The 26,805-nt window shown below is 43.8% G+C and overlaps 1 protein-coding gene across 3 annotated transcripts in view; it reads right to left on the bottom strand.

Moving 5' to 3' along the window:
• The window catches only part of LOC139478270 (DNA mismatch repair protein Msh6-like), a 110,382-nt gene that overhangs the window by 32,248 nt on the left and 51,329 nt on the right, over positions 1-26,805 (bottom strand). For all 3 annotated transcript variants that reach the window (XM_071260687.1, XM_071260694.1, XM_071260700.1), the window contains exons 15-24: positions 24,102-24,173; positions 23,749-23,956; positions 23,469-23,538; positions 21,525-21,648; positions 21,254-21,362; positions 19,373-19,535; positions 18,851-18,931; positions 13,606-13,701; positions 11,240-11,333; positions 182-236 (exon numbers count right to left, since the gene is read on the bottom strand). In XM_071260687.1, the coding sequence (XP_071116788.1) occupies positions 182-236; positions 11,240-11,333; positions 13,606-13,701; positions 18,851-18,931; positions 19,373-19,535; positions 21,254-21,362; positions 21,525-21,648; positions 23,469-23,538; positions 23,749-23,956; positions 24,102-24,173 (1,072 nt within the window). The remainder of the gene's footprint in view (positions 1-181; positions 237-11,239; positions 11,334-13,605; positions 13,702-18,850; positions 18,932-19,372; positions 19,536-21,253; positions 21,363-21,524; positions 21,649-23,468; positions 23,539-23,748; positions 23,957-24,101; positions 24,174-26,805) is intronic.

Below are 26,805 nucleotides of genomic sequence, written 5' to 3'. Positions count from 1 at the left end.
TCAGAGGCTCCTATATCAGACTGGATATGTTTTATTAGTTTTTACACAAATTTCCAGACATTGTCAACAATGTCCTACTTGAACATGTTTCCAGGAAACAGGATCTTACAATTCTGCCCTGATGATGATAACTTTCACTTGGAGACTGGTTATTGAAAAACATAACAAGGAGTTTTCTTACCTTTGCTTGGTAATATAGTTCCATCCTTACGAGCTTTAGTGTGATCAAAAGCAGCCTGTCAAAAGTAATATGTATTACATCAAAACTTTACACATGTCTGTCAGTGTCTAATGAGTGGCTACAACGACCATAATTGTCTGCAGTGAATAAATCCTTCAAATGACACATACAACCTGAATGTTTCAATGTAATTTGCAATATTAACAAGATACCTGTCTAAAAAAACAGGGGGAGACATTATTGCCTTCAATTATTACTGCCATTCTCATTGCAGCACTCCCAGATTGTAAGATGTGAAAACACCAAGCAATCTCTCCCCGGCTCTTACAATTCTGCTTCAAGCATGTACATCCTTCCCTGCCTACGGCCATAACTCTCCCCTGCTCATACAATAGACCGATCCAGTCTGTCAATCAAAATTGGAGTATGCGTCAGTTTGAGTCAATCAGAAGACCGGACACACTTTGCAGATTTGTCAGACTTAGTCAAACGACACCCGAGAAGCGACGTGGCTACGGTTTGTCCTATTTCCACTCGCGATATCCATTACGTATTGTTCGGATTAGATGTTTACCTTTACCCAAACCCACAGGGTCGGGAGAAAAATGTTTGAGGCTGATCAAGATGTGCGGTAGGCCTCACTCACCATCAGTTAAATGTTGCCACCATCTTCCACAGTACCCACGTCTGCTCGAAGGTGAGAATTTGGACGAACATCCTCACTTTTGCACACATGCATATTCAATACGGGTAAAGGACAACACGTAGCAAATTATGATTTTACGCACGCTAGAAACAAGGCTAATGCTTGTAACTACAAAATCATTTTTGAATTATGTATTTTGGCAACAGGTCATATTGCTGAAATGTCACACGGCCGTGACACACTGTAAACAAAAATGACAGTGACCTGATTTCGGTCAGTGCACAAAATCTTCTATTATTCATACTGAAGTACAATCTGGAGGAAATTGTTTTCCTCTCTCTTAGATATGATTTATTTTGTTACAGATTTTTAGATATGATTTAGTTGCAAAATCACAACAAGCCTATCTACTAATATTGCAAATTGCTCGAGCATAAGTCCAGGCGTTTTATATTTTTCAGATTATGGACCTGCCAACTCTAATATTTGAGAAAACGTGAAAAAAAATTAATCAGATTTCCATTTTTTTCCCCGCCGATAGCCGCGTAGTCATTTATTAGGGCTCCAAGCCGAAAGGCTGTAGAGCCCTATTGTAATCGTTCAATTTATTATTATTATTATTTATTATTCCGCTGATTTTTGTACCAGACCTAGCAAAAATAACCACTGGCTCGATTTTGTTCAAATTTTGTGTGTGTATGTAGACCGTTGGGTACTAGTGCCCGCCAAAAACCAAAGGCTGTAGGCCCAAAGGCCAAGGGCAGATAACTAAAAGAACAGAATTGTTTGAAGATGTATTTCGCCCTATAGCTCCGCAACCGCTTATCCGATTACTTTCAAACTTTACACATGTCTGCTGCTTTGGTTGCTTGACATTTTTTGTTCTTTGACTTTGGTCATTGGTCACGTGGTTTGGCAGCCATATTGGATTCAAGGTTTTTACACTGTCTAATGGGTACCTGTCTTCAAATGCAAACAACTTTGAGTCCACTGCATGAAATGCTTTCAAACTTTCTGATAATTGTCTCCATACAAAACACATCGAACATTTATAGCCAATTTTGGATATCTTTTTAGTTGCGGCCATATTGGATTCAAGGTTTTCACAGTGTCTTTTGGGCACCCATCTTCAAATGCAAACAACTCCGAGTCCACTCCATGAAATGTTTCCAAACTTTCTGAGAATTGTCTCCATACATAACACATCAAACTCTGTTAGCCGTTTTTGGATATCTTTTTTAGTGACGGCCCCATTGGATTTTGATTTTGATGATTTCTTTCACCGAAATTTTTCTTTATATAAACATCATATCTTGTGAGGTTCTCCACAGAAACTATTGAAAGTTTACATGAAGTTAGTCGGACATATGTACCTCATCTTTTGTTCTTGGTTGCATGCTAAAAGTAACACCGCTTGGTGATAATATTTGATTAATATTTGGGACACCACTGGAACACGCCAATTCGTAGCAGCGATGTCAGGTGACTTTTTGGATGGAGTTGGTACAAGCAAACCCTTGGAGGATTCGAACATGGCTTTAGAACAGACTTGGACACCCCTGCTCATGACAATTTCATTACTCAAGAAACTTCGAAAGATGACATGTCGATTGAACTTAGTTCAACAACTTTTCGTACGTTGTTGGAGTTTGGGAATTGCAGATATATTCATGTCAAAACGAAAACCACTGATAAACTGTCTGCAAGTGCAACGGTTGAAGACCCCCAAACTTTCAAGTTCTTCTGACAAAACAGTGGCCAATTACTATGCGATATTTACTTTTTTATATGTCATTTGCAGTGTTAGAATTAACATGAACAGTGATAGATATTGTTATTTTCAGTATTTTGTTTGTTTTGTGCATTTATGAAGACATTGAAGATCTCAATGGTGCTACTTTGAACTTTCTTCACGACAGTGGCTTAGACACATTAATCACTTATTAGTTTTGTGATATCAGGAAAAACAGATTGAGTTTAATGTTAATGTTTATTTTATTTTTGTTACACTCTTAATAGTTTTTTAAGCGAATCACTCTAATAATGCAGCAGAACTTGTAGCAATATTATGCTGTTGGCTCTATGATCATTTGGACATTCAGTTTGTGAAGTTTGTGCTGAGGAGAGACTGTGCTGCAAAATAGACACAAAAAATTCATGAAGTCATCAGTCTTTTTTTATTTTTCCCCCTCCTGTCCAACATCTTTGGTTGTAAAATTCTGTAATCTCCCCACACAAAAAAAGCATCTGGCTTCTTTTTTTTCCCTCCTCCAACCCTGGATTTTGCGCTGAAAAAAAAATCTGTAATCCTAAAAATAAAAAAAAGCCTGGCCTAATATGTTAAATTACTCTAGCAGTAATAACTCTTTAAACATATAAGTATAATCATTGTATTTCAGCATTTCTATGAAGAATGCAGTAATGAATTACCTGATCCTATTCTTGTAAAATGTAATCATCCCTTAAAGGTTAAAGAGGAAAATTTTGACAGATTGAAATAAAAACCCATCTTAGTTAATATAAGACAATTATTGGTTTAGAATTGTTTGCAACATAAGTTTTTCACTGGTAGTGGAAGTTTACTGATACACATTTTAGTGAAGCAACATAACTGTTAAAAATGGGTTTTTCAGAATAAAAATGATGTTTTATTGGTCTGTTTTCAGTCGTACAAATGGGTATCTCTCATACCCTCACTTTTAGTCGCACGTTTATAAGGAAGCCAGAAGCTGGAATGTAAACATTAAACTTGTTTCCGTCCGGTTGCGCACGCACCTCCCTATGACATGTCACAAATCTCGAAGAATAAGCCATCAAGCAGGACTGGACTGGTGGGAACGTACGACTGAAAACAGACCAATTAAACATCGTTTTTAATCTGAAAAACCCATGTTTAAGTCTGTTTTCAGTCGTACATATTGGTAGAATTCGACAGAACACTGGAAGGAGGGTCAGGAAAGTAATCAGGAAGTGACCTCTTTCACGTCGAATGTACCAAGTTCCTCCCCCCTCTGTAGTGACAATAGAACATTCGACCAGATGCACTGACGAGACAAGTTGTTTATCACGAACGCACAGCATGGTTAATGCTCTTCGACACACAACTAATTATCGATGCGACAGTTGAACTGCGATCGAAGTTTGGTTGGCGCATAATTTAGTTACCGAGCAACTCGCAGTATACAAGGTAACTAAAAAATATGAGCAGTACTATAAAGTATTGGAAAACGATGCATACACTGAATAACAATAATAAAAAAGCCTAAGTACTGCACGCAACAACAAAAACATAAGAATGAGTACATTCACCAACAGCTTTTATTGTAACCTGTTATCTGGCAGGAAGTGTCGAGCAAAAAGTCCAAAGTGAATAAAGCACAAATTCACTGTCTTTTCTCAGAGATCTGTTGTGCCACCACGAGTGGACCAAACTGTTTGAGTCCTTCAACATCTTCTGTGGAGATATCTCTGAGATAATGCGAAGCAAACACTGAAGTAGATCTCCAAAAGCAGCCCTCCATAATAGCTTACAGCGAACAATTACTGTGGAGTGCTAATGTTGATGCTATGGCTCGAACTTCGTGCGGATGAGAGGAGGTGGGAGTCCTTGCGCCTCATAAGCTCTGAGAATTACCACTCTCAACCAAAAGGAGAGAGTATTACATGTAAAATCTTTCTTTGCATTGGTTGTGAGCGGTATGAACAGCCGTCAAAAATGTTGTTGTCGCTGTTCAGATCGCTGCAGGTAAAAACGAAGCGCACGAACTGGGCACAGGGTGAGATCAGTGTGATCATGAGGGCCCATAATGGCAGACAAGGAAGGAATGAGGAATATTCTCGAATCTTGGCAAGGAATTTGATTTTTCGTTAAAAAAAAAAGAAATCCCATCTGAGACCATGATGGACGTTGCCATGGTTATGCTGATAGAACGTAATCTGACCGACGTCAATGACATGTATTTCCGATACTCTCGCTGCTGTAGCCAGCGATAGAAGGAAAGACGTTTTCTGAGACAATAAGTCGAACGCGACCTGATCTAGAGGCTAGTAAATCTGACTAGACAGGTTGCGCAGAACGACATCGAGGTCCCAGGCCGGCGATCTGAATTTACGTGACTGATCTTCAACCATGAAGGCACGTAGAATCTTCTGCAACTCTGGTACTTTAGTGAGCTTGTCGCCCGTAGGAGATGGCACCACTGAAGCCAAAGCTGCCAGATAAGTCGAGAACGTCGACCCTTTCAGACGCCGAGATGACCGGAGATAGACGAGGAACTCCGCCAGCTGAGGTGGGTTTGCTACCACCGGGGAGACCTGGCGAAAATGGAGAAAGAGGTCCACTTGTTTCATACAGCTTACAAGTCTGAACTCCATGTACCAACGAGACAAGCACTGCCGCTTTAGCCGAATATCCTTTCTTTATTAACGAGGTCTTAAGCAAACCCAGGCGTGAAGCTGGAAGTTCTTTATCCCCGGATGCAAGTCGTCGGTGTGAGGATGAAGAAGGAGGTCGTCTCAATCTGGCAAGGGGAACGGTGGCTGATCGATGATCTGAAGAAGTTCCGGGAACCACGTTCTGGCTGGCCAATAAGGCGCGATCAAAAGCAGACGTAGGTTAGCCGTTTGACGAACTTTCTCCAGTATCGATGGTAACAGCACTGTTGGCGGATACGCATAAGCGTCTAGACCCTCGCACGATATCGCTTGAGCGATGCCATGCCCGTGGGTCTGGAACCGGCGACACGAATCGAGGGAGGCGGTTGTTGTACCGGGTTGCAAAGAGATCTACTTGGGGCAACCAGAGTCGATCTGTCAGCAGATGAAAGACTGGATCATTCACTCCGTGGGAGACGGCCTCGATGGTCTCGACAGGGCGTCTGGGATTGCCTCTGTCAGCCGATCCGTTGGTGGAGTGTGGAACGTAGGGGATGACGTCAGTAGTGGCGTCGATCTCAGGCGTGGGGTGTAGCCTGTTGTCAAAATGTCTTAAAGCCCGAAGTGATGCAGGTCTCAGACGTTAACCACTTTGGTGAAACCCACGTGCCTGGGTATGGTGTTGATAAACCTAGAAACATAATCTGGGCGAACTGGGATTCGAACCCACAATCACAGGTTTCAGGCCAATCGCGGCGCATTAGACGACTGGGCCACCCATGCCACCTTCCTCGTTCAGGAAAGTCCACCTGTGGGCAAAGTGATGAAGTCCCCCCCCCCTACCGGTAGCTCGTCTAAAGGTAGTGTCACTGCAACGACGGTGACGGCGGGGGAAGGGTCCTCACTTCTTCCCCTGCTGGCTCTTTCCCCCTCTGGGATACTTGGAAAAGGAGACCTGGCGACCTCTCCTTTCCGAATCTCTCTTGCTGTTGAAGCATGTCCCTGCGAAAGGGCCGTTGCACATTCTCATTTCTGTAACGGCGTCGTGGGGCGTTCGAAACCGGTGGCCGTCTGGACAGGATGTATGAAGCCAAAATGATGTCACGCTCGGCTTCTCTGGAGTGCTTGTCCTGAATATCGTTAGTACGACCGTCGAACAACTGTTGCGATGACCATTGGGCCCGTAAGAGTGTCCTGCCATGATGATCAGGTAGTTCAGTGCAGTCGATGTAACCATGCCGTAGTAATCTGGCCCGATATATATCGGGACTGGGCGAGGACGTCTGAGAGGCTGTCGTCACAATCCATCGTCGACGTCGATTGTGTAGGCGTAGATGAAGGAGCTGGTGTATTGGTTGACTGTCCATGGACCCCCGACGTAGTCGAATCCTTCTTGGTCGACGCCGTTGTGGCTGTACTGCCTCTGGGCTATCAAAGCCGGGTCAATATGAAAGTGAGACGAGGGTGTCGTTCTGTCATTATCTCTACGACGCTGATCTCCTAGAAACTCCCTGCGAGAACGTTGCACATCCTCGTGGGGACGAGTGCTACGATCTCTAACTGTAGAAGTACTACGATCTCCATCGTAGTTATCGTTCGAATCGTACTCCCAACGAAGCACTGGACCTGTCGTCTCGCCCGAGTTCACTGTCGTCCCACACAACTTCCCTATCGTCGTTGGTAGAACGCGAGACGGACCGACTGGGGACCGTAGTCTGAGTGACGCTCTCCATCAACCGATTGACGAAGATCAGTCGTGGGGGTAGTATCATCAGCAGGCGAACGGTCACGTCTTGTCGAAAACAGAAGTTGACTGAGGCGGGTCTTCATCAACTGTCCAAGGACGACCTTCTCTGCTTATAGTGCTGGTCAGTAGCCCGCTTCGCCAACGCACGAAGATACAAGTTTAAGTTTATAGAAGAGAAGTGATCACATTCTTTACGATGTTTGTCCCACGAACACGTTGAAAACCCGTCCTTAAGATGCAGGAAGGACAATACTTGTGAGGATCTACTTTAGACAGTTTTCTTTGACACGAGGCACAAATGCCGGACATGTTGCCACGTGTATAATCAAGTCAAACAGTGAAACGTGTTGAACACAAACAATGGATTACCAAGGATTACATTTCAGGAGTCTACAGGTAAGACATATTATTATTACTTAATTAGAACAACAACTGTAGACAAGCGATAAGTACTAGTAGAATACAAACTAGCATTCTACCGTGAAAGTCTTTCTCGAGCGACCAGCTCAGAGGCGCGCTGAGAGATTTGTGACTTGTCATAGGGAGAAGCGTGCGCAACCGGACGGAAACAAGTTTAATGTTTACATTTCAGCTTCTGGCTTCCTTTTAAACATGCGACTAGAAGTGAGGGTATGAGAGATACCCATTTGTAAGACAGACTAAAACATGATTATAAATGTCAAGGCATTTTAATTAATTTACTGGAAATAATAGCAAGAATTTTTATGAACTCAGAGTAACATGGTCAAGTAATGATATAAATTATAATCTAATCAAGTAATTAATATTTATTCCAACCAGTTATTTAATTGATGCCGTATAAAAGTCAGATTAATATGATTTAATTGCATTAACTAACAAACACTAAATGTTTGATGGTACAACATCCACCTGGTATAAAACTTAGCTTGTTGGCTCTTTCTATAGGATATAATATTATTTCTTTTTAAATAATTTATTTTTAAAAAAGATAGTGTTGAAAGTGATTACCATCATAATAACGCATACTTATTTCAAAGAATTTGTAAAAGCCAAGGCAGTATCTCTTTATCACACCCTAATCAGGCATTATCCAGAGTGCCTGATCAATTAAGATACAGAATGAATTATATAATTCTTAATAGATTTCATCTATAACTGTGATGAAGATTAAAATGTATTTAACCCAAAATGTAATTCTTTACCATGATGAGGAGATTGTCAAAATTTGATAATTGAGCAAGAGCTAGTGTTTATTAAGGATATTGGTTGTTGACATATCGTTTAAGTTTTGGTTATGATAATGTTGAGAATGACCTTCACATTTACTTCACAGTGATTTTTGCTGCCTCCCAGCCATAACTCTCCCATGCTCTAACATTCATATCTTTTAATATGACTTTACCAAACAACTTTCCGACATTATGGATGGCAATCAGCCAGTATCCTAGAAAAGGAACTGGTCCAAATCCCTGTTTGTTTTTATTATTTAAGAAAAAGTCATGCTCACACCAGTATTTGTGAAACATACTTGGGCCATAACTCTCCCCTGCTCTAACTGTTCTGTACATCCTTCCCTGCCTCCGGCCATAACTCTCCCCTGCTCTAACAGTTCTGTACATCCTTCCCTGCCATAACTCTCCCCTGCTCTAACTGTTCTGTACATCCTTCCCTGCCATAACTCTCCCCTGCTCTAACTGTTCTGTACATCCTTCCCGGCCATAACTCTCCCCTGCTCTAACTGTTCTGTACATCCTTCCCTGCCTCCGGCCATAACTCTCCCCTGCTCTAACAGTTCTGTACATCCTTCCCTGCCTCCGGCCATAACTCTCCCCTGCTCTAACAGTTCTGTACATCCTTCCCTGCCATAACTCTCCCCTGCTCTAACTGTTCTGTACATCCTTCCCTGCCATAACTCTCCCCTGCTCTAACTGTTCTGTACATCCTTCCCTGCCATAACTCTCCCCTGCTCTAACTGTTCTGTATATCCTTCCCTGCCTCCCAGCCATAACTCTCCCCTGCTCTAATAGTTCTGTACATCCTTCCCTGCCATAACTCTCCCCTGCTCTAACAGTTCTGTACATCCTTCCCTGCCTCCGGCCATAACTCTCCCCTGCTCTAACAGTTCTGTACATCCTTCCCGGCCATAACTCTCCCCTGCTCTAACAGTTCTGTACATCCTTCCCGGCCATAACTCTCCCCTGCTCTAATAGTTCTGTACATCCTTCCCTGCCATAACTCTCCCCTGCTCTAACAGTTCTGTACATCCTTCCCTGCCTCCGGCCATAACTCTCCCCTGCTCTAACAGTTCTGTACATCCTTCCCGGCCATAACTCTCCCCTGCTCTAACAGTTCTGTACATCCTTCCCTGCCTCCGGCCATAACTCTCCCCTGCTCTAACAGTTCTGTACATCCTTCCCGGCCATAACTCTCCCCTGCTCTAACAGTTCTGTACATCCTTCCCTGCCTCCCGGCCATAACTCTCCCCTGCTCTAACAGTTCTGTACATCCTTCCCTGCCATAACTCTCCCCTGCTCTAACAGTTCTGTACATCCTTCCCTGCCTCCCTGCCATAACTCTCCCCTGCTCTAACAGTTCTGTACATCCTTTCCTGCCTCCCGGCCATAACTCTCCCATGCTCTAACAGTTCTGTACGTCCTTCCCTGCCTCCCTGCCATAACTCTCCCCTGCCCTAACTGTTCTGTACATCCTTCCCTGCCTCCGGCCATAACTCTCCCATGTTTTAACAGTTCTGTACATCCTTCCCGGCCATAACTCTCCCATGCTCTAACAGTTCTGTACGTCCTTCCCTGCCTCCCTGCCATAACTCTCCCCTGCCCTAACTGTTCTGTACATCCTTCCCTGCCTCCGGCCATAACTCTCCCATGTTTTAACAGTTCTGTACATCCTTCCCTGCCTCCGGCCATAACTCTCCCCTGCTCTAACAGTTCTGTACATCCTTCCCGGCCATAACTCTCCCCTGCTCTAACAGTTCTGTACATCCTTCCCTGCCTCCGGCCATAACTCTCCCCTGCTCTAACAGTTCTGTACATCCTTCCCGGCCATAACTCTCCCCTGCTCTAACAGTTCTGTACATCCTTCCCTGCCTCCCGGCCATAACTCTCCCCTGCTCTAACAGTTCTGTACATCCTTCCCTGCCATAACTCTCCCCTGCTCTAACAGTTCTGTACATCCTTCCCTGCCTCCCTGCCATAACTCTCCCCTGCTCTAACAGTTCTGTACATCCTTTCCTGCCTCCCGGCCATAACTCTCCCATGCTCTAACAGTTCTGTACGTCCTTCCCTGCCTCCCTGCCATAACTCTCCCCTGCCCTAACTGTTCTGTACATCCTTCCCTGCCTCCGGCCATAACTCTCCCATGTTTTAACAGTTCTGTACATCCTTCCCTGCCTCCCGGCCATAACTCTCCCATGCTTTAACAGTTCTGTACATCCTTCCCTGCCTCCCTGCCATAACTCTCCCCTGCCCTAACTGTTCTGTACATCCTTCCCGGCCTATCGGCCATAACTCTCCCCTGCTCTGACAGTTCTGTACATCTTCCCTGCCATAACTCTCCCCTGCTCTAACAGTTCTGTACATCCTTCCCTGCCATAACTCTCCCCTGCTCTGACTGTTCTGTACATCCTTCCCTGCCTCCCGGCCATAACTCTCCCATGCTCTAACAGTTGTGTACATCCTTCCCTGCCATAACTCTCCCCTGCACTGACAGTTCTGTACATCCTTCCCTGCCTCCCGGCCATAACTCTCCCCTGCTCTAACAGTTCTGTACATCCTTCCCTGCCTCCCGGCCATAACTCTCCCCTGCTCTAACAGCTCTGTACATCCTTCCCTGCCTCCCAGCCATAACTCTCTCCTGCTCTGACTGTTCTGTACATCCTTCCCTGCCATAACTCTCCCCTGCCCTAACAGTTCTGTACATCCTTCCCTGCCTCCCTGCCATAACTCTCCCCTGCTCTGACTGTTCTGTACATCCTTCCCTGCCATAACTCTCCCCTGCCCTAACAGTTCTGTACATCCTTCCCTGCCTCCCGGCCATAACTCTCCCGGCCATAACTCACCCATGCTTTAACAGTTCTGTACATCCTTCCTTGCCTGCCGGCCATAACTCTCGCCTGCTCTAACAGCTCTGTACATCCTTCCCTGCCTCCGGATCATAACTCTCCCCCTGCTCTAACAGTTCTGTACATCCTTCCCTGCCTCCAGCCATAACTCTCCCCTGCTCTAACAGTTCTGTACATCCTAACCCGCCTCCCGGCACCCCTATGTCCCAGAATTTGTGCTTAAAGACTTACATCAAAGAATGCCAAGTCTTCGCTGATGTCAGGGAAGTGTCCCTGATCTGCCTTGGAGCAGCAAATGGAGATAGTCTTCTTCAGTAGTGTGGACCTGTACAGAGTACATCTCAGGATGTAACAACCTCCAGAACAACTTGGATGGATACTACACCATAGCCATTCACACACACACACACAAGTGTAACAACCTCCAGAACAACTTGCATGGACACTACACCATAGCCATCCACACACACACAAGTGTAACAACCTCCAACCGAACAAGTTTCATAGACACTACACCATAGCCATCCACACACAAGTGTAACAACCTCCAGAACAACTTGCATGGACACTACACCATAGCCATCCACACACACACAAGTGTAACAACCTCCAGAACAACTTGCATGGATACTACACCATAGCCATCCACACACACACAAGTGTAACAACCTCCAGAACAACTTGCATGGATACTACACCATAGCCATCCACACACACACACAAGTGTAACAACCTCCAGAACAACTTGCATGGACACTACACCATAGCCATCCACACACACACACAAGTGTAACAACCTCCAACCGAACAAGTTTCATAGACACTACACCATAGCCATCCACACACACACACAAGTGTAACAACCTCCAGAACAACTTGCATGGACACTACACCATAGCCATCCACACACACACACAAGTGTAACAACCTCCAACCGAACAAGTTTCATAGACACTACACCATAGCCATCCACACACAAGTGTAACAACCTCCAGAACAACTTGCATGGACACTACACCATAGCCATCCACACACACACACAAATGTAACAACCTCCAGAACAACTTGCATGGATACTACACCATAGCCATCCACACACACACACACAAGTGTAACAACCTCCAACCGAACAAGTTTCATAGACACTACACCATAGCCATCCACACACACACACAAGTGTAACAACCTCCAGAACAACTTGCATGGACACTACACCATAGCCATCCACACACACACAAGTGTAACAACCTCCAGAACAACTTGCATGGATACTACACCATAGCCATCCACACACACACAAGTGTAACAACCTCCAGAACAACTTGCATGGATACTACACCATAGCCATCCACACACACACACACAAGTGTAACAACCTCCAGAACAACTTGCATGGATACTACACCATAGCCATCCACACACACACACACAAGTGTAACAACCTCCAGAACAACTTGCATGGATACTACACCATAGCCATCCACACACACACAAGTGTAACAACCTCCAGAACAACTTGCATGGATACTACACCATAGCCATCCACACACACACAAGTGTAACAACCTCCAGAACAACTTGCATGGATACTACACCATAGCCATCCACACACACACAAGTGTAACAACCTCCAGAACAACTTGCATGGATACTACACCATAGCCATCCACACACACACACAAGTGTAACAACCTCCAGAACAACTTGCATGGACACTACACCATAGCCATCCACACACACACAAGTGTAACAACCTCCAGAACAACTTGCATGGACACTACACCATAGCCATCCACACACACACAAGTGTAACAACCTCCAGAACAACTTGCATGGATACTACACCATAGCCATCCACACACACACAAGTGTAACAACCTCCAGAACAACTTGCATGGATACTACACCATAGCCATCCACACACACACACAAGTGTAACAACCTCCAGAACAACTTGCATGGACACTACACCATAGCCATCCACACACACACAAGTGTAACAACCTCCAGAACAACTTGCATGGATACTACACCATAGCCATCCACACACACACACAAGTGTAACAACCTCCAGAACAACTTGCATGGACACTACACCATAGCCATCCACACACACACAAGTGTAACAACCTCCAGAACAACTTGCATGGATACTACACCATAGCCATCCACACACACACAAGTGTAACAACCTCCAGAACAACTTGCATGGACACTACACCATAGCCATCCACACACACACAAGTGTAACAACCTCCAGAACAACTTGCATGGATACTACACCATAGCCATCCACACACACACAAGTGTAACAACCTCCAGAACAACTTGCATGGATACTACACCATAGCCATCCACACACACACACAAGTGTAACAACCTCCAGAACAACTTGCATGGACACTACACCATAGCCATCCACACACACACAAGTGTAACAACCTCCAGAACAACTTGCATGGATACTACACCATAGCCATCCACACACACACAAGTGTAACAACCTCCAGAACAACTTACATGGACACTACACCATAGCCATCCACACACACACAAGTGTAACAACCTCCAACCGAACAAGATGCATAGACACTTACTTAAAATTAGAAGTGTGAGTCTGCAGTTTCTGTGCCATTTGAAACGCAGATTGAAATCCCCCAAGTGTTGCAAGAAAATCTTCTATCTTTCTTTTGCTGAAAATCAATGTTCACTCACTGTGTAAAGCAGTCATTTAAAAGAATGGCGCTATGCTTGGGAGTATTTGTGTGTCAGAATGCAGTGCCGTAGCCAGCCGGGGGGGGGCAGGGAGGGCAGTTGCACCCCTGGATTTTTTGGAGAAAACATTCTTCCTTGGGAAAGTTAACTTGAATAAGAAATGAATAATCTTATTTGCCCCCCCCCCCCCCTGTAAAAAAAAGTTAACTACGGCCTTGGAATGGTGTTATGCTTGGGAGTTATTGTGAATCAGAATGTAGTTATGCTTGGGAGTATTTGTGTGTCAGAATGACGTTATGCTTAGGAGTTATTGTGTGTCAGAATGGCGTTATGCTTGGGAGTTTTTGTGTCAGAATGGTGTTATGCTTGGGAGTATTTGTGTGTCAGAATGGTGTTATGCTTAGGAGTTATTGTGTGTCAGAATGGCGTTATGCTTGGGAGTTTTTGTGTCAGAATGGTGTTATGCTTGGGAGTATTTGTGTGTCAGAATGGTGGTATGCTTAGGAGTTATTGTGTGTCAGAATGGCGTTATGCTTGGGAGTATTTGTGTGTCAGAATGCAGTGCCGTAGCCAGCCGGGGGGGGGGGGGGGGGGGGGGGGGGGGCAGGGAGGGCAGTTGCACCCCCTGGATTTTTTGGAGAAAACATTCTTCCTTGGGAAAGTTAACTTGAATAAGAAATGAATAATCTTATTTGCCCCCCCCCCCTGTAAAAAAAAGTTAACTACGGCCTTGGAATGGTGTTATGCTTGGGAGTTATTGTGAATCAGAATGTAGTTATGCTTGGGAGTATTTGTGTGTCAGAATGACGTTATGCTTAGGAGTTATTGTGTGTCAGAATGGCGTTATGCTTGGGAGTTTTTGTGTCAGAATGGTGTTATGCTTGGGAGTATTTGTGTGTCAGAATGGTGTTATGCTTAGGAGTTATTGTGTGTCAGAATGGCGTTATGCTTGGGAGTTTTTGTGTCAGAATGGCGTTATGCTTGGGAGTATTTGTGTGTCAGAATGGTGGTATGCTTGGGAGTTATTGTGTGTCAGAATGGCGTTATGCTTGGGAGTATTTGTGTGTCAGAATGCAGTAGCCGTAGCCAGCCGGGGGGGGCAGGGAGGGCAGTTGCACCCCTTGATTTTTTGGAGAAAACATTCTTCCTTGGGAAAGTTAACTTGAATAAGAAATGAATAATCTTATTTGCCCCCCCCCCTGTAAAAAAAAGTTAACTACGGCCTTGGAATGGTGTTATGCTTGGGAGTTATTGTGAATCAGAATGTAGTTATGCTTGGGAGTATTTGTGTGTCAGAATGACGTTATGCTTAGGAGTTATTGTGTGTCAGAATGGCGTTATGCTTGGGAGTTTTTGTGTCAGAATGGTGTTATGCTTGGGAGTATTTGTGTGTCAGAATGGTGTTATGCTTAGGAGTTATTGTGTGTCAGAATGGCGTTATGCTTGGGAGTTTTTGTGTCAGAATGGTGTTATGCTTGGGAGTATTTGTGTGTCAGAATGGTGGTATGCTTAGGAGTTATTGTGTGTCAGAATGGCGTTATGCTTGGGAGTATTTGTGTGTCAGAATGGTGTTATGCTTGGGAGTATTTGTGAGTCAGAATGGCGTTATGCTTGGGAGTATTTGTGTGTCAGAATGCAGTGCCGTAGCCAGCCGGGGGGGGGGGGGGGGGGGGGGGGGGGCAGGGAGGGCAGTTGCACCCCCTGGATTTTTTGGAGAAAACATTCTTCCTTGGGAAAGTTAACTTGAATAAGAAATGAATAATCTTATTTGCCCCCCCCCCCCCCCCCCTGTAAAAAAAAAGTTAACTACGGCCTTGGAATGGTGTTATGCTTGGGAGTTATTGTGAATCAGAATGTAGTTATGCTTGGGAGTATTTGTGTGTCAGAATGACGTTATGCTTAGGAGTTATTGTGTGTCAGAATGGCGTTATGCTTGGGAGTTTTTGTGTCAGAATGGTGTTATGCTTGGGAGTATTTGTGTGTCAGAATGGTGTTATGCTTAGGAGTTATTGTGTGTCAGAATGGCGTTATGCTTGGGAGTTTTTGTGTCAGAATGGTGTTATGCTTGGGAGTATTTGTGTGTCAGAATGGTGGTATGCTTAGGAGTTATTGTGTGTCAGAATGGCGTTATGCTTGGGAGTATTTGTGTGTCAGAATGGTGTTATGCTTGGGAGTATTTGTGAGTCAGAATGGCGTTATGCTTGGGAGTATTTGTGTGTCAGAATGCAGTGCCGTAGCCAGCCGGGGGGGGGGGGGGGGGGGGGGGGGGGGCAGGGAGGGCAGTTGCACCCCCTGGATTTTTTGGAGAAAACATTCTTCCTTGGGAAAGTTAACTTGAATAAGAAATGAATAATCTTATTTGCCCCCCCCCCTGTAAAAAAAAGTTAACTACGGCCTTGGAATGGTGTTATGCTTGGGAGTTATTGTGAATCAGAATGTAGTTATGCTTGGGAGTATTTGTGTGTCAGAATGACGTTATGCTTAGGAGTTATTGTGTGTCAGAATGGCGTTATGCTTGGGAGTTTTTGTGTCAGAATGGTGTTATGCTTGGGAGTATTTGTGTGTCAGAATGGTGTTATGCTTAGGAGTTATTGTGTGTCAGAATGGCGTTATGCTTGGGAGTTTTTGTGTCAGAATGGCGTTATGCTTGGGAGTATTTGTGTGTCAGAATGGTGGTATGCTTGGGATGTCAGAATGGCGTTATGCTTGGGAGTATTTGTGTGTCAGAATGCAGTAGCCGTAGCCAGCCGGGGGGGGGCAGGGAGGGCAGTTGCACCCCTGGATTTTTTGGAGAAAACATTCTTCCTTGGGAAAGTTAACTTGAATAAGAAATGAATAATCTTATTTGCCCCCCCCCCTGTAAAAAAAAGTTAACTACGGCCTTGGAATGGTGTTATGCTTGGGAGTTATTGTGAATCAGAATGTAGTTATGCTTGGGAGTATTTGTGTGTCAGAATGACGTTATGCTTAGGAGTTATTGTGTGTCAGAATGGCGTTATGCTTGGGAGTTTTTGTGTCAGAATGGTGTTATGCTTGGGAGTATTTGTGTGTCAGAATGGTGTTATGCTTAGGAGTTATTGTGTGTCAGAATGGCGTTATGCTTGGGAGTTTTTGTGTCAGAATGGTGTTATGCTTGGGAGTATTTGTGTGTCAGAATGGTGGTATGCTTAGGAGTTATTGTGTGTCAGAATGGCGTTATGCTTGGGAGTATTTGTGTGTCAGAATGGTGTTATGCTTGGGAGTATTTGTGAGTCAGAATGGCGTTATGCTTGGGAGTATTTGTGTGTCAGAATGCAGTGCCGTAGCCAGCCGGGGGGGGGGGGGGGGGGGGGGGGGGGGGGGGCAGGGAGGGCAGTTGCACCCCCTGGATTTTTTGGAGAAAACATTCTTCCTTGGGAAAGTTAACTTGAATAAGAAATGAATAATCTTATTTGCCCCCCCCCCCCCCCCCCGTAAAAAAAAAAGTTAACTACGGCCTTGGAATGGTGTTATGCTTGGGAGTTATTGTGAATCAGAATGTAGTTATGCTTGGGAGTATTTGTGTGTCAGAATGACGTTATGCTTAGGAGTTATTGTGTGTCAGAATGGCGTTATGCTTGGGAGTTTTTGTGTCAGAATGGTGTTATGCTTGGGAGTATTTGTGTGTCAGAATGGTGTTATGCTTAGGAGTTATTGTGTGTCAGAATGGCGTTATGCTTGGGAGTTTTTGTGTCAGAATGGTGTTATGCTTGGGAGTATTTGTGTGTCAGAATGGTGGTATGCTTAGGAGTTATTGTGTGTCAGAATGGCGTTATGCTTGGGAGTATTTGTGTGTCAGAATGGTGTTATGCTTGGGAGTATTTGTGAGTCAGAATGGCGTTATGCTTGGGAGTATTTGTGTGTCAGAATGCAGTGCCGTAGCCAGCCGGGGGGGCAGGGAGGGCAGTTGCACCCCCTGGATTTTTTGGAGAAAACATTCTTCCTTGGGAAAGTTAACTTGAATAAGAAATTAATAATCTTATTTGCCCCCCCTGTAAAAAAAAAGTTAACTACGGCCTTGGAATTGTGTTATGCTTGGGAGTTATTGTGAATCAGAATGTAGTTATGCTTGGGAGTATTTGTGTGTCAGAATGGTGTTATGCTTAGGAGTTATTGTGTGTCAGAATGGCGTTATGCTTGGGAGTTTTTGTGTCAGAATGGTGTTATGCTTGGGAGTATTTGTGTGTCAGAATGGTGTTATGCTTAGGAGTTATTGTGTGTCAGAATGGCGTTATGCTTGGGAGTATTTGTGTGTCAGAATGGTGTTATGCTTGGGAGTATTTGTGAGTCAGAATGGTGTTATGCTTAGGAGTTATTGTGTGTGAGAATGGCGTTATGCTTGGGAGTATTTGTGTGTCAGAATGCAGTGCCGTAGCCAGCCGGGGGGGGGCAGGGAGGGCAGTTGCACCCCCTGGATTTTTTGGAGAAAACATTCTTCCTTGGGAAAGTTAACTTGAATAAGAAATGAATAATCTTATTTGCCCCCCCCCCCCCCCCCGTAAAAAAAAAATTAACTACGGCCTTGGAATGGTGTTATGCTTGGGAGTTATTGTGAATCAGAATGTAGTTATGCTTGGGAGTATTTGTGTGTCAGAATGGTGGTATGCTTAGGAGTTATTGTGTGTCAGAATGGCGTTATGCTTGGGAGTTTTTGTGTCAGAATGGTGTTATGCTTGGGAGTTATTGTGTGTCAGAATGGCGTTATGCTTAGGAGTTATTGTGTGTCAGAATGGCGTTATGCTTAGGAGTTATTGTGTGTCAGAATGGTGTTATGCTTGGGAGTTATTCTGTGTCAGAATGACGTTATGCTTAGGAGTTATTGTGTGTCAGAATGGCGTTATGCTTGGGAGTTTTTGTGTCAGAATGGTGTTATGCTTGGGAGTTATTGTGTGTCAGAATGGTGTTATGCTTAGGAGTTATTGTGTGTCAGAATGGTGTTATGCTTGGGAGTTTCTGTTTGTCAGAATGGTGTTATGCTTGGAAGTAACTGTGAATCAGAATGGTGTTATGCTTGGGAGTATTTGTGTGTCAGAATGGCATTATGCTTGGGAGTTATTGTGTGTCAGAATGGTGTTATGCTTGGGAGTAATTGTGTGTCAGCATACCTACCTGTAGGTGACTTCTTCATACAGGATGGCTCGGCTGTCCGGGTGGTTCCTGCTTCTGCAAGCTGATCCTAATGTGTGGATTCTGTAAATAGGGGCGATGCTTTAGCAGTATGAATGAATAATCTATCAATCAGAGCAATATTTGGTAAAGCAAGCTAATGAGCACTAGCTACACAAGGGGCCCGTGCAGATTCCGGGGTAGAATAGATGTTCAGCAACCCATACTTGCTGTAAAAGGCGACTATGCTTGTCGTAAAAGGCAACTAACGGGATCGGGTGGTTAGGCTCGCTGACTTGGTTGATACATGTCATCGATCCCAATTGCGTGGATCGATGCTCATGATGTCATTCACTGGATTGTCTGGTCCAGACTCGATTATTTTACAGACCGCCGTCATATAGCTGGAATCTTGCTGAGTGCAGCGTTAAACAACAAACAAACAAATAGCTGCACAAGCTGTGATGCAATCTTAAACAGTGTTCCTTCAGTGTGTTCTGGCATTCCCACCTTACCGGTACGTACCTGCTGAGGAGTCTCTCCAGGTCAGGTAGTTTCTTCATGACCTCCACCATGTCCACAAGCAGGTCCTGTGAGGCCATCAGGTCTTCCACAGCATCTAGGCGATCATTGATGGCTGCCGGGCTACACAGAGGCGCACACAACCACTGGCGAAACAATCTCTTGCCTGTACAGATAGACATAAGAAACACTTCACATCAGCTTTTTATGTTTATAAATGTTCTATCAATATCACAGGGAAGTAAATAGCATAATCATATCATCCAATTATGGCATCAAAATGTTTACCTGAAGCTTTCTCACCAAGCAAAACCACTACATATTTCGCCTACACAACGGTTTGCTAAATGTCGGGCCACAACAGTCAACTAATGTATCTAGCACACACAACAGTGCACTAATCTATCAAGTCCACACAACAGTCAACTAATCTATCCAGTCCACACAACAGTCAACTAATCTATCAAGTCCACACAACAGTCAACTAATCTATCCAGTCCACACAACAGTGCACTAATGCATCTAGCACACACAACAGTCAACTAATCTATCAAGTCCACACAACAGTCAACTAATCCATCCAGTCCACACAACAGTCAACTAATCTATCAAGTCCACACAACAGTGCACTAATGTATCTAGCACACACAACAGTGCACTAATGTATCAGGTCCACACAACATTGCACTAATGTATCTAGCACACACAACAGTCAACTAATCTATCAAGTCCACACAACAGTGCACTAATGTATCTAGCACACACAACAGTGCACTAATGTATCCAGCGCACACAACAGTGCACTAATGTATCTAGTCCACACAACAGTGCACTAATGTATCCAGTCCACACAACAGTGCACTAATGTATCCAGCACACACAACAGTGCACTAATGTATCTAGCACACACAACAGTGCACTAATGTATCCAGCACACACAACAGTGCACTGATGTATCTAGCACACACAACAGTGCACTAATGTATCTAGTCCACACAACGGTGAACTAATGTATCTAGCACACACAACAGTGCACTAATGTATCTAGCACACACAACAGTGCACTACTGTATCAGGTCCACACAACATTGCACTAATGTATCTAGCACACACAACAGTCAACTAATCTATCAAGTCCACACAACAGTGCACTAATGTATCTAGCACACACAACAGTGCACTAATGTATCCAGTCCACACAACAGTGCACTAATGTATCTAGCACACACAACAGTGCACTAATGTATCTAGCACACACAACAGTGCACTAATCTATCAAGTCCACACAACAGTGCACTAATGTATCCAGCACACACAACAGTGCACTAATGTATCCAGCACACACAACAGTGCACTAATGTATCTAGCACACACAACAGTGCACTAATGTATCCAGTCCACACAACAGTGCACTAATGTATCCAGCACACACAACAGTGCACTAATGTATCCAGCACACACAACAGTGCACTAATGTATCCAGCACACACAACAGTGCACTGATGTATCTAGCACACACAACAGTGCACTAATGTATCTAGTCCACAAAACGGTGAACTAATGTATCTAGCACACACAACAGTGCACTAATGTATCCAGCACGCACAAAAGTGCACTAATGTATCCAGTCCACACAACGGTGCACTAATGTATCTAGGACACACAACGGTCAACTAATGTATCAAGTCCACACAACAGTGCACTAATGTATCTAGCACACACAACAGTGCACTAATGTATCAAGGACACACAACAGTGCACTAATGTATCCAGCACACACAACAGTGCACTAATGTATCTGCAGCCACCAAACGGCCAGCTCTAGTGGTATTTACATAATGTGCAGGCACTAGAGGGATCAAAGCACTATAACGTCCCTCTTACCAAACGGAGTGCAGCACTGGTCCAGTCTCTCCAGCAGAGTGCCCTCTGTGGTCCCGGTCATGCAGTTCTCCACCAGGTCCAGGTTCAACAGGGTCACCCCATCCAGCACCTGCAGCAGAATCAGCAGCACTCCACCATCACAAGCCTCTCACTTTCACACAACCAGCTTATGCCAACAGCCTCAATCATTTTTATAAAAGAATATTCCCCATTACACTTCAACAGAACAGATTTTCTCCACATAAAAGTAGACATTAAGGTATTTCGTTACCATGTGTTTCTGTGAGAACTGTGCAGCAGTCTTCTTTACAGTGGGAGCAGAGTCTACTGGCCGGTACTGTACAAACTTTCTCATACTCAGCAGCTCCTGGTCCAACAGAGAGTACTGGAGGTACCTGCACACACGATATCACATTACTCCCTGTACATGACAGCCACACTACATCACATTACTCCCTGTACATGACAGCCACACTACATCACATTACTCCCTGTACATGACAGCCACACTACATCACATTACTCCCAGTACATGACAGCCACACTAAACCACATTACTCCCTGTACATGACAGCCACACTACATCACATTACTCCCTGTACATGACAGCCACACTACATCACATTACTCCCTGTACATGACAGCCACACTACATCACATTACTCCCTGTACATGACAGCCACACTACATCACATTACTCCCTGTACATGACAGCCACACTACATCACATTACTCCCAGTACATGACAGCCACACTAAACCACATTACTCCCTGTACATGACAGCCACACTACATCACATTACTCCCTGTACATGACAGCCACACTACATCACATTACTCCCTGTACATGACAGCCACACTAAACCACATTACTCCCAGTACATGACAGCCACACTACATCACATTACTCCCTGTACATGACAGCCACACTACATCATATGACTCCCTGTACATGACAGCCACACTACATCACATTACTCCCTGTACATGACAGCCACACTACATCACATTACTCCCTGTACATGACAGCCACACTACACCACATTACTCCCTGTACATGACAGCCACACTACATCACATTACTCCCTGTACATGACAGCCACACTACATCACATTACTCCCTGTATGTGACAGCCACACTACACCACATTACTCCCTGTACATGACAGCCACACTACATCACATTACTCCCTGTACATGACAGCCACACTACATCATATGACTCCCTGTACATGACAGCCACACTACATCACATTACTCCCAGTACATGACAGCCACACTACACCACATTACTCCCTGTACATGACAGCCACACTACATCACGTTACTCCCTGTACATGACAGACACACTACACCACATTACTCCCTGTACATGACAGCCACACTACACCACATTACTCCCTGTACATGACAGCCACACTACATCACATTACTCCCTGTACATGACAGCCACACTACATCACATTACTCCCTGTACATGACAGCCACACTACATCACATTACTCCCTGTACATGACAGCCACACTACTCCCTGTACATGACAGCCACACTACATTACATTACTCCCTGTACATGACAGCCACACTACATCACATTACTCCCTGTACATGACAGCCACACTACACCACATTACTCCCTGTACATGACAGCCACACTACACCACATTACTCCCTGTACATGACAGCCACACTACACCATATGACTCCCAGTACATGACAGCCACACTACACCACATTACTCCCTGTACATGACAGCCACACTACACCATATGACTCCCTGTACATGACAGCCACACTACACCACATTACTCCCTGTACATGACAGCCACACTACATCACATTACTCCCTGTACATGACAGCCACACTACATCACATTACTCCCTGTACATGACAGCCACACTACATCACATTACTCCCTGTATGTGACAGCCACACTACATCACATTACTCCCTGTACATGACAGCCACACTACATCACATTACTCCCTGTACATGACAGCCACACTATATCACGTTACTCCCTGTACATGACAGCCACACTACATCACATTACTCCCTGTACATGACAGCCACACTACATCACATTACTCCCTGTACATGACAGCCACACTACATCACATTACTCCCTGTACATGACAGCCACACTACATCACATTACTCCCTGTACATGACAGCCACACTACGTCAAACAGAAAGAAATAACTTTAAAGCCTACCATGTTACGGCACCCAGGGAATGCACTGCCAGATCGAACTCATCAGCTGCAGTCAGTCCAAGAGAGTCACCTGAACATGATACATGTATATTCTACAATGTGAAAGACTGAAGGAACAGAGGACTACTTACATTAATCAGTAGTCAGGATCTTTTATAGAGATAAACCTGAGTATTTTACATCAAACATGAACATCTACAACATTCAGTATTTTTGATTTGCACATATAACTAGTGGCAAAGGGGTTATGCTGCCAATGTCACAATGTGCCTTTGCTTACTTTCAGACATCATTCCTTTCAAGTCTCCAGGCCATTCAAGCAATTCTCCATCCATTTTGAAGTAATCTTCCTCTGCTAGTGTCTTCAGAGTCTTGGAGCTGTCCCAGAACTCGGTCCCTGATGCTAATGATTCCTTCAGGGCACTTGACAGATTGGTGTTGATCAACTGCATTGTCTTGTCTGACATCTTCCCTCTCTCATATAACACCTGAAAGAAAATTCAACTGTTGAAAAGGTACATGAATAAGGGTTATGTCCCCACATAATTATGCTGGCATGTTTGATTTCCTGTGAAGGCATTACCCCCTCATTTCCCTTGGGAAGTGGCAGTAGACACAGTAGGTTTCACTCACCAGGGAGGGAGTATGGTGGGCCATGACTGTGCGGAGGCGGGAACAGTGCCGGTCATCTGGGAACTGGCCTAGCTGCAACAACAAGTAATATGAACACCCACAGGACACGCAGTACACACAGACAACTCACTATATAAACTCACAATAAACAGACACATAGTCAACACAAAATAAACACAGTTAACACACAATAAGCACACAATAAACAGCCAACACACAATAAGCACACAATAAAAATATAAAAAAAAACAAAAAAAAAACAGTCAACACACAATAAACGGTCCAGTCAACACACAATAAACTGTCCAAACAGTCAACACACAATAAACACAGTCAACACACAATAAACAGTCCAAACAGTCAACACACAATAAACAGTCCAGTCAACACACAATAAACAGTCCAAACAGTCAACACACAATAAACACAGCCAATACACAATAAACAGTCCAAACAGTCAACTAACAATAAACACAGCTAAGACACAATAAACAGTCCAAACAGTAAACATGCAATAACTAAGCTCCAGATAAGCTTTTGGTGTTGTGGGTATTTTACTGATGCATTTTAAAATCATTGGGTATCAGTAATTCTATCTGGGTATACAAATTTCTGTTACCCACTAGTTTTTACACATGTGGGTATTTAAGTTAAATATTTAAAAACACTATTCATCTAGTCCCTGCAAACCTTGTGTCGTGTGGGTTTGAGAGCTTTATAGGACTCAAAAATACCATGATACTTCCACAAGAAAGTGTGATGGCAAATAATCATGATGTAACTGTCATTGTGGAGTTTGGCAAGGTTGACGGAATGCCCGTTTATAATTTCTATTTTGTAGCATATCTGTAATTTCGTTGCTTATTTGATACGCTTGGATTTTATTTTACTGCATATTTCTGCATTTTTTAAGCATACTTCACACAGATATGCAGCTTATCTGGAGCTCTGAATAAACAAAGTTACTATGCAATTAGCAAAGTCCAAACAGTCAACACATGATAAATACAGTCAACACACAATAAACAGTCAACACACAATAAACAAAGTCCAAACAGTCAACACATAATAAACAAAAACCAAACAGTCAACACACGATATACACTCAACTTACAATTAACACTCAACTTACAATAAACACTCATCTTACAATAAACAGTCAACACACAATAAACAAAATCCTAACCCTCAACACACAATAGACAGTCAACACACAAAGTCCTAACCACCAACACACAATAGACAATCAACACACAATAAACAAAGTCCTAACCACCAACACACAATAAACAGTCAACAGTCAACACACAATAAACAACCACCAACACACAATAGACAATCAACACACAATGAACAAAGTCCTAACCAGCAACACACAATAGACAGTCAACACACAATAAACAGTCAACACACAATAAACAACCACCAACACACAATAGACAATCAACACACAATGAACAAAGTCCTAACCACCAACACACAATAGACAGTCAACACACAATAGACAGTCAACACACAATAAACAACCACCAACACACAATAGACAAAGTCCTAACCACCAACACACAATAGACAGTCAACACACAATAGACAGTCAACACACAATAAACAACCACCAACACACAATAGACAATCAACACACAATGAACAAAGTCCTAACCACCAACACACAATAGACAGTCAACACACAATAGACAGTCAACACACAATAAACAACCACCAACACACAATAGACAATCAACACACAATGAACAAAGTCCTAACCACCAACACACAATAGACAGTCACCACCAGGGGTCCGGAAACCGTCATATGCGCCGGACATGTCCGATTGGGAATCTCAAATGTCCGGTCTAAAATATTGCTTACCGGACATTTAATTTTTTCTGTCCGGACATTTTAAAAAGTATTGTCTGGACATTCTTAAATTTTGACCGGACATGATCAACAGTTAGGACAGTTACAACGCGTACACTCTAGCAGACTCATGAATATTAATTAGACCGTTCACAACGTTGACAGATCGTTATTATAACAGAAACAAACGAATGTTTTCCATATATATCTAAAATGATATTATTTGTTATTAATTGTCCGGTGAATTAAACAATTTAAATTGAAACAATTCATAATTCATCATATTATGAATACGTAACAACTTGTAATTTGTGTGTAAAAAGTCGTACTAAAACACGCTGTTTGAAGGGGGCGTGGCATAAATGTAAATGTCCGATTGGGATTTTAAATTTTCCGGACCCCTGGTCAACACACAATAAACATATCAGGTTTTTGAAAGGCATTTAGAAGTGATACACATAAGAAAGAGAATATATGGCTGTCAACTTCTTTATTATGAGAAACACAACGTTTTGGAGTACATGCTTACTCCTTCAACAGGTGGACCTCTGTTAACAAACTCGACCTGAAATCCGCTATTTCCGAACACATCCTCAAGAACCTAGACCATACCATCATGTGGGAAGCCACCAAAGTCCTGTCTACCAACAACAACTGGTGACAAAGAAACCTACAAGAAGTTGTTGACATCAGGAGACACAGGCCAGCCAGGAACCGCGACCAGGGAACGTATCTGCCCTGTGCCTGGGACTTATTGCTTTGATCTTTGTTGGAGCTAATCACCTAGCTGGCTTCCATTTGTCCTTTGCTATGTCCATTCTTTACCCATCAGTGCTAATTGAAATTA

Source organism: Haliotis cracherodii, unplaced genomic scaffold (genome assembly GCF_022045235.1).
Source record: "Haliotis cracherodii isolate W230 unplaced genomic scaffold, xgHalCrac1.p SCAF_1, whole genome shotgun sequence".
NCBI classification, from domain to species: Eukaryota; Metazoa; Mollusca; class Gastropoda; order Lepetellida; family Haliotidae; genus Haliotis; species Haliotis cracherodii.
Note: the sequence above shows the minus strand (reverse complement) of the source record. Positions and strands in the feature narration are given on the sequence as shown.